Source organism: Tigriopus californicus, chromosome 2 (assembly GCF_007210705.1).
Source record: "Tigriopus californicus strain San Diego chromosome 2, Tcal_SD_v2.1, whole genome shotgun sequence".
NCBI classification, from domain to species: Eukaryota; Metazoa; Arthropoda; class Copepoda; order Harpacticoida; family Harpacticidae; genus Tigriopus; species Tigriopus californicus.
The window spans coordinates 7,615,328-7,623,340 of NC_081441.1; the positions used below are offsets into that span (position 1 = coordinate 7,615,328).

The 8,013-nt window shown below is 46.7% G+C and overlaps 3 protein-coding genes across 3 annotated transcripts; 2 read left to right on the forward strand and 1 right to left on the reverse strand.

Annotated features, from left to right (window-relative positions):
• The first annotated feature begins 1 nt into the window (after position 1).
• LOC131876934 (uncharacterized) lies at positions 2 to 1,052 on the forward strand. The gene is made up of 3 exons (XM_059222476.1): positions 2 to 328; positions 408 to 520; positions 590 to 1,052. Exons 1-3 carry the CDS (start codon positions 283 to 285, stop codon positions 944 to 946), a joined length of 516 nt encoding a protein of 171 aa, XP_059078459.1. The 5' UTR covers positions 2 to 282; the 3' UTR covers positions 947 to 1,052.
• LOC131876931 (SID1 transmembrane family member 1-like) lies at positions 969 to 4,575 on the reverse strand. Its single transcript, XM_059222474.1, has 2 exons — positions 2,344 to 4,575; positions 969 to 2,217 (listed from the first exon to the last, which is right to left on the reverse strand). The coding sequence occupies exons 1-2, from the start codon at positions 4,044 to 4,046 to the stop codon at positions 1,263 to 1,265; spliced, it is 2,658 nt and encodes an 885-aa protein (XP_059078457.1). The 5' UTR covers positions 4,047 to 4,575; the 3' UTR covers positions 969 to 1,262.
• A 1,083-nt stretch (positions 4,576 to 5,658) lies between these two features.
• LOC131876933 (uncharacterized) lies at positions 5,659 to 7,648 on the forward strand. Its single transcript, XM_059222475.1, has 2 exons — positions 5,659 to 5,923; positions 5,992 to 7,648. The coding sequence occupies exons 1-2, from the start codon at positions 5,888 to 5,890 to the stop codon at positions 7,588 to 7,590; spliced, it is 1,635 nt and encodes a 544-aa protein (XP_059078458.1). The 5' UTR covers positions 5,659 to 5,887; the 3' UTR covers positions 7,591 to 7,648.
• Positions 7,649 to 8,013: the final 365 nt, after the last annotated feature.

Genomic DNA, 8,013 nt, shown 5'->3' on the forward strand with positions numbered 1-8,013 from the left:
TTTTTTCCCAGCCCGACCAGATCACACAAAGCAATATATCACGGGCGAAATGAACAACGCCAGTTAGCTCAGATCAGTCGTAATTGGCACAGATCGCGACGATTCGAACGATTGAAAAGTTACACGGATTCAGAACTCAAATCAATCAATCCCCACAGGAATATTCGCTTCCGTTTTGCCCAAAGATAACGCGAGTCTGACCCAGATTGCACCTAATTCAGGTTGCAACCCTTCCAATCAGTGGCCACCCATCGTTCTGTCCGCGATCATCTCCGTTTCAACATGAACTCCATCATCTTAAGCAGCATTGTATTGCTCGGCTTTTCAGGTAAGGCTTTCAATTAGCTGTGCTGAAAATTCCAATTTTAGGTTGTGGTTATGAAAAACATTTTCCTCTTCTGTCGCAGTTCACAGCGAAGGTACATTGTGGAGTTTGGCCGATTCGAATGGTTCATCAAGCGATGCGTTCGATTTTGACTACTACGGCGAACGTTACCAGTTTTGCCAAGCTTCTTTCGGGGTAACTCTCCACTCATTGTATCATACAAAACTGGACAAGATTTGCAAGTATGTTCTGTGCTTCTTTTAGTCTGCTAGCACGTTTTACACCGGAACGAAGTTGGTCAATGAGGCCGAGTGCCGATTTCCGATCAAAAGCTCTGGATCTGTGAATGGATCCACGACCTTCAAATTGCTGACCCTTTTGGGACAGGAGGAGACCTCTTGGAAGTATGGGACGCGGAATGAGGTTCCCGACAATGCTATTCCTTGTGAGGATCAAGACATCGAAAACTGCTTTTTAGGCGTGTCCGTGTATTCGGACGGTATATGCCGAGAAGCCCCCGGAAAAATCAGTGCGAGCCATAACATGATCTACATGCAGGTCAAAGGGAAATTCTACCGCTGCCCCTTCTATTTCTATCTCACAACAACCATGAACCCCTAACTTGTAACAGTTCAGACCGAGATTGGGACTTAGAGTTTCTGAATATTTATTTCTTCATTCCAATGTAAACGAAGGGCGAGGTAATTAAAATTGTTTGGTCATAGTACTGGCTTTCATGGTTCAGATCTTTCGTTGACGAGTTTGTGAATGACAACATTAACACCAAACACTGGAAGCTAACGGTTAGGTAGTTTTGATGCGAGTTTTGACATAAATAGAAGTTGAAGACTACTATCAACATAGTAGGTAAAGCGTCGTTGGATACGGTACATAGCACATAACTGTCTTTCCTTGCCTCCTTTTCGGGGCAGACAGATTAGAACACTTCGATCAACTCCCGAGGAACGTGAATCTGATCATCATCGACGGTGAGAAGAGCGAGGAAGGCCATGAAAATGGCCGTGGCACTCAAGAAATGCCAAGCATCGTGTGAGTCGTAGAAGTTGAAGTAGGCGCAATCCTCGTTCAGGATCCGCGATTCAGCGGGCGAGAGGTTCCGATTGGCCGATCGGTCCAAATAGAACGTGATGGCCGTCACAGCGCACATGAACGAAAGCAGAGCAAAGATGCTTCCAGCGGAGATGAAAATCGGGATCCGATGATTGGGACAAAACGGGTTCGGATAGGAGTACGATGCATCCACTTGATCACCATCCCGGCAACACATGCTCTTGCCCATGATTTTGCATCGCATTTGGTTCTTCCGGAAAATGTAGTAGCCAATGTAGAGGAACAGATTCCCGGCCAAAATCACCAGCACCACGTGGGTGACACTCCTGTCCGGACGTTTCACTTTGGCCACCAACAGGTACACAACGTATGCAAAATTGATCAGACAGAACACCATGGCGAAACCAAAACGTTTTGGGTAGCGAATACCCACTTTCTCGCCATTGGGCCCGCCTTTCCACGACGTGTAGAATACATCCTCAATAAGGACTTTGGTGATACGCGTGTCCAACCTGGCCACGCCAATGAAGTAGCAATCGATGGCGATGAACACGGTCATGGCCACATAGAGAACGAGAAACAACGAGTACACCCACCAACTGTACGAGTACAAGGTCAGTGCCTCCAAAAGCACGATCCCTCCGAGAAAGTAAAAGAAGCTGTAGGCGTTGGCATTGGCATCCGGATGACGGAACTGATAGATCTTGACACACCCCAACATACACATGACATACATCATGGTCGAATCGAATTGAAGGCTGTGATTGGTGGGACAGACATGATAGCAAATACTGAAGAAGCCTTGGGCCGCCAACGAGAATCTAAAACCAAAAATGTCGATGGACACATTGCCAAACAATGGCTTGGGACAAACACAAATCCCATGAACGCCCAAATACGGTGCAACCGATTCAAAAGACAAACGAAAGAAATCAACAAGTACTTACCCCATGGCGTAGAATATACTGAGTTGTTGAAGAATGCCTTTGCCAGCCTTGTGGTCGTTCTTCGGATTCTGTCCCGGAGGCAATTTCGAGGATTTGAATCGAACCAGGCCCACGAACATGAATCCGTAGATCATGTACGGAAGATTGCTCACCACGTGGTTGAAGTCCGAGAAAATGTTCCAAGGCTTGGAGCACAGGAAATTGTGATAGCACAAATCTTGGGATCCGGTCAGACTCTCGCTCTCTTTGACGAGGAACACGAATTGAATGGACGGGATGAAGTAGAACAAGGCCAACAATGGGACTAGATAGCAATAGACTCGAGAGCGATTCCGCCGAAACCACGGGTCATCCTCCAAGATGTGCGTCATGTGGCCGAGATTCGTGTCCTCATTCAGCCGTTCCAAGCCTTTTTCAATCCGAGCCCTTCGGGTACTACTCAGGGGTACACTATCCATACATCGACGCTTGAGATCATCAATATCGGGCCTGGTTCGAGATGGCCGAGGATCCGGATTCGCATTCCCATTATCCGCCGAAATCACGGGCTTCAAATAATCTTGTTCCTGGGATCGGCGGCTTGACGACGTAGAGGGCACTGGCGAGGCCACTTGAGGGCGCAAGTAATTCCCGTCCAATTCGTCGGTCTCATCGTATCCCACGGCCCCGCCCCCATTATCCGCAATGTCCTCCCGACTCGCATTGGCGCTTAAATACACGGATGGATTATCATGAGGAGCCGTGTCGTCGCCTGAGGGGTCGTTTTCTTCGAATTTCTTGCCCATCATGACGCACATCCCTAGGATACCCATCAAAACCGACATGAAGACCATGGTCAAAATGGGATACAAGTACGATTCGTTTCGACTGGTGCGTTCAATGGACACCCTCATCCGTTTACTCCGGGTGCGAGAAAACGAAGAATACGGGGCTACCACGAAGTCGGTCTGGTGGCAATCCTGATCCGACTCCAAGACCAACAAGGTGACGTAAAAGGGCATGGCGAACCGGGCGTCCTCGTATCGAATGGTCATGGCGCCCTTGGCCAAGACCGTCATCCACATCTCGCCGTTACGAATGGTGGCCCCTTTATCTTTGAAGGGACACACGTTGGCATAGGCGGCCACGATCAGGCAGAAGTGATCCGAGCCCGCATCCTGGCTATCGACCCGCAACAGATATCGATCGCCCAACGAGCCTTGCGGCACGGGGTCAACCAAGAACGTCACGGGATGGTTCAAGGCCACGTCCGTGATCTGGGCCTGGCCAAAAGGCAGACTCATGTCCACGGACTGGATGCTTAACTGAATTTGAGTGCTGCGGGACGAATGGACCACCAGCGATACCGAGTTACCCCCTTCCGGCAGACCCGCCCAGCAAAGGCGTTGGGAGCTACTCCGCGAATGGTTGGCGATGAACCAGGACAGGCTCTGGTTGCCGTAAATCAGGACCAACGTGACATGCGGCAAGACTTGGCTCCCCACCTCAAGATCGGGCTGGAATTGGGCCTGGAATTGGGCGGTGTGCGAGGCGTTGAGGCTCATGGGAGGCAGGTTGAAGGCCAAGGTCAAGCCTGGAGCTTCAACGTCGATCAGGAAAGGCTCGTTCAAGGCCAATGAGACGGCCCTCTCCTGGGCGTGCAAGCCGTTGAAGCTCCATAAGGCCATCCAGACGAGAAGTACGGCGCCCGCCCGTGAGGTCATGATGTGGGCGAGAGCTGGTCAAACGGACTGGGCGGTACAGGGCTAGGGCTGGGCGGGTTGTGGGAACATGGCGGGCTTTATTTATATCAGGGCTCTCAATGTCCTTTGAACCTCATCCTAGCGGGGCCCTGGGCCTGTCTGAGCCCGTGACGGTATTGACGGGTTAGCCAGTCGGTCCAGCCTGAGGTCCAGCCCTCAATCAAGTCTTCGGGTGAAATCGATGCCTGCTCGGACCGCACTCTCTGGGGTCAAAATTTCGGCTTGAGTCATGGAGTTCGTGACCTAAAGAACACCCACCCAAGATCGACCTGCATGGAGAGCTAGTGCGACGAACAGACTGACTGAGCGGAGACCGGGGCTCAGGCACGAGTCCGTTTGAGACCGAAAGTGACGGGTGATTACTCACGCTAGACCTCGCTAGCTGGGGTTGGCGCCGACTTGGGATGATGTCATGATGAGGCCAAGAAAGTCAGTCCCGGAGAGCGCCTCAAGTGAATTGAAGGTGAGTCAGTCAGATCATCAGCAGGAGCGGCGTTTCAGTCGTCTCAGTCGTTTCAGTCCACTAGATGGATGGACGACTCAAAATAGAACTAGGAAGGGGTGCGAGGTTTGAAAGAGTACTTAGCACTATTTTTTTTTCAATTGCCCGATGGCTGGCTACTTTGGGTGCCACTGCCACTGGCGGGCCAAATGGTAACTAGTTCACGTGGAAGGGGAATTCAATGGTGAATGACCACCTTTCCCCTATTGGTAACTTGGTGACTAGCATAGTCCCCCATGGCATCTTTCTTTAATAAATGTGTGATATGTTAGCGAGGCAATGACATTTTGAGGGCCAATTTTTTCTTGTTACTAGTCCTACCTTAACCAATAAAATGTCACAAATGAGGGAGACCAATGGCATCAATTTGGTGGCAAAAACCAAGAAAGTAGTGTTCCAACCGTCCAAAACCTTGATCTAATCTCTAAAATAAGTGGGTTGAGGGCGTTGGTTGAGGGTCTCGAGGATTTCATCATATTTAAGACATGACACCAAGTGAAATGGGCCAACAGGGCATGTCAAGTGAAGAAAACTCAAGGAAAAATGTATTCCGGCACCCTGATTTTGGGCATTTTAGGGAGGGAGAGAACTAAGACAAACATCACAGTCAACTTTGCCATTGAATTTTCAATAAACGAGCGTTTACCTTTGCAGTTTGCCTGTAGTCCTAGAAAATAAAAGAACTATAATGCTTAAGCTCAACAGGAGTTGCACTGGATGAGCAAGTTTTAAGATCAACTGACGTTAGGGGTCAAGGACGAGATGTCGTGCAATCCTACTTTAGGCAAGTTGAATTATTTCCCATAAAATGTTCCTTATTCTAGTGTACACTAAAGATTCTGAAAGGAGTGTCTTGAGTGTACACCTTTGGATCGTTGCGGATGGCTAATACAATTTCCCAACCTATGAAATAAGTCATCCTCAATGTAAATATGCTTAATAAAGATCTTTATTAAGTATCTTCACCTCAATTGACAAATCTAGATAGAGGGCTAGTAGACAAATCTGACTATAATAAAAGCAGGGTGACGTAGCTAACTATATGTCCATTTATTGGACGCAAATAAAGATGTACATTTTTACAAACTTCCTTTCACGATCTCTCGTGAACGTCAATAGAGACCTCTAATATGTGTGAGTTGGTTTTTGTGCGAATCGAAGGTTTTTTTTCTCCAAACCATGAGTATTACATAAAGTATCAAACAAGTCACCTTTTGATCGAGGATGGCAAGGTCACCATTTCATAACAAACAACAACAATGTGATCAGATCGAATTGAAATTCCAACTAAAGAATCAAAATGTCCAGTGAATTCCAGGCCGTACATCTTGTTGAGGTAAGACTGACGAGAATTCTTGACTTTTTATTGGACTTGTTTCATTGAAATGACTCTTTTCTTTGAAGGAAAACGATTTTTCAAACCCGCTGAAACGATCCTACAGGACTTGTGCAGTGGGAGCGTGCCCATCACCGAACGGAGCCTCGTATCACAACTTCCCGAAGGATCCAAAGGTTCAAAAGAGGTGGCTGCTGGCTTGCCAGCGTCAAGGCTCGATTCCAGCGAAATATGGACGAATTTGCCACCACCATTTCGCCCCTGAGTGTTTCGAAAGAGATTTGAAAAACGAATTGTTGGGCTTGAAACCCAGGAGATTGCTCAAGCCTGGATCCGTGCCTACTTTACGCTTGGACAGAAATCAGCGATCCCCACAATGTTTGGAGGAAGACGAGTCTCCGAGGGCGAAACGGGTCAAGAAGAGAGAGGCCAAGGAAATTGTGAACAAACTTCTCTCTCACTCGATCATTCAAGAAGAGGCTCGAAAAGCCACGGTTCAAATAGATAATGAGCTCAAGGAGAAAAAATCTGTCGGAATTAGTTGCAAAATCTTCCACGAAGGACAAGAAGCTCAGCTTTTGAAGGACAAAATACAAAGTTTGAGAGAAAAATTACGCACCGCCAATCTAGAGGTGAATAGTCTAAAAAAGCAAGTCAAGTATCTGAAAAGTTCAGGCCATCGGCGACAAGATGTGAAAAAAGTCCTCGAGAAAACTCAAACCCCGGCCGAGGTGAAACGCCTTTTGAATCCCGGCCAGAAACACTGGCGCTATTCTCAGGAGGACATGATCAAAGCTCTAGTTTTAAAGTCTATGAGTAATCGGACCTATGAATACCTACGAAAATCAAGAATGATCGCGCTGCCCAGTCGCCTTACAGTAGACAGATGGCTGAAAAATTCGCACACCACTCCCGGAATCCAACATGATTGCTTGAAGATTATGAAAGAGACGTGCTTGACCTTTGAAAACGAACGAGACTCGCTTGCCGTTCTGTCCTTCGATAAAATCGATTTGAAGAATCGACATGAATTTGATTCCGAAACCGAAACGATCTACGGTGAGAGGTATCAGACAGACACAGTGTTACACATGCAAATATTTTCAGATGACAGTACTCGTCTTGGGCCTGAAGAGGCGCTTGGTCGGGTTCAAATTTTACTCCTCGGCAAAAACTACGACTTCCTGATCAAAAATCCTTATGGTCGGTTTGAAGGCAACAACGAGGAAACGTACGTGTCTTCCACAGTTTTCAAGGATTATAAAGAGCCTCAACAAACAGTGAACTGTTGTTCAAAATCGCCAGTATCTTCTTCTGCTAATGTAGCAACTCCTCCTGGAAGAAAGCGAACAACAACAACATCACCTACAAGAACGACAACAACCAGAGCAACTCTATCAATATCAGGAGCAACACAATTAACTGCAGGAATGACAGCGCCAACAACTGAAATGACAGCGCCAACAACAGCAATGACAGCGCCAGCAACAAGAACAATGGCATCAAGAACAGGAGCAACAGCATCAACAACGAGAGTTACAGCAACAACAACAATAGCAAATGCAAATGCATCTGCAACAACCAGTGAAGAAGACTCTATCGTTCAAAGTATTATCGAAGATGAGGCTGATCTCTTTCCATGGATTGAAACTTTAGCGTTCCTCTAATGATTTTTGTGTGACAGGGCTAAGATTGTGAGTAAAAGATTTACTGAGCTTGAACATATTTCAATGGGAGAACGATTGATCATGAATTGGAACAATAGCCAGCAACATTATCTCAAACGTTTCAGTTATAACAAGCAATAAGGTATTATTGGTTATGTGGTTGGCTTCTTGGCGCAGGTCTTGTACACTCAGTCACGCTGACCGTCGTATACAGGGAAAGTTGCTCGTAAGTAGGGATTTCATCCTCTTGGACAAAGTATTTTTTTTAATTATGTCAAAATGGCTCCAAATATTATCTGTTTTCCTCTCAAAAGTACAAAATATTACTTTACATTTCACAAATGGAAGTATCCAAACCTCATATTTAAACCTCATTTTTAATCAAATGAATTCAGTTGTGTTTAAATGGGAGTATTCATTGGT

Bases quoted from the DNA above. Each gene is read 5' to 3' on its own strand.
- LOC131876934 (XM_059222476.1), top strand. From the start codon at position 283: ATGAACTCCATCATCTTAAGCAGCATTGTATTGCTCGGCTTTTCAG. The intron at 329-407 runs GTAAGGCTTTCA...CTTCTGTCGCAG, and splicing joins TGTATTGCTCGGCTTTTCAG to TTCACAGCGAAGGTACATTG. The intron at 521-589 runs GTAACTCTCCAC...TGCTTCTTTTAG, and splicing joins TTTGCCAAGCTTCTTTCGGG to TCTGCTAGCACGTTTTACAC.
- LOC131876931 (XM_059222474.1), bottom strand. From the start codon at position 4,046: ATGACCTCACGGGCGGGCGCCGTACTTCTCGTCTGGATGGCCTTATGG. The intron at 2,218-2,343 runs GTAAGTACTTGT...TTTTGGTTTTAG, and splicing joins AGTATATTCTACGCCATGGG to ATTCTCGTTGGCGGCCCAAG.
- LOC131876933 (XM_059222475.1), top strand. From the start codon at position 5,888: ATGTCCAGTGAATTCCAGGCCGTACATCTTGTTGAG. The intron at 5,924-5,991 runs GTAAGACTGACG...TTTTCTTTGAAG, and splicing joins AGGCCGTACATCTTGTTGAG to GAAAACGATTTTTCAAACCC.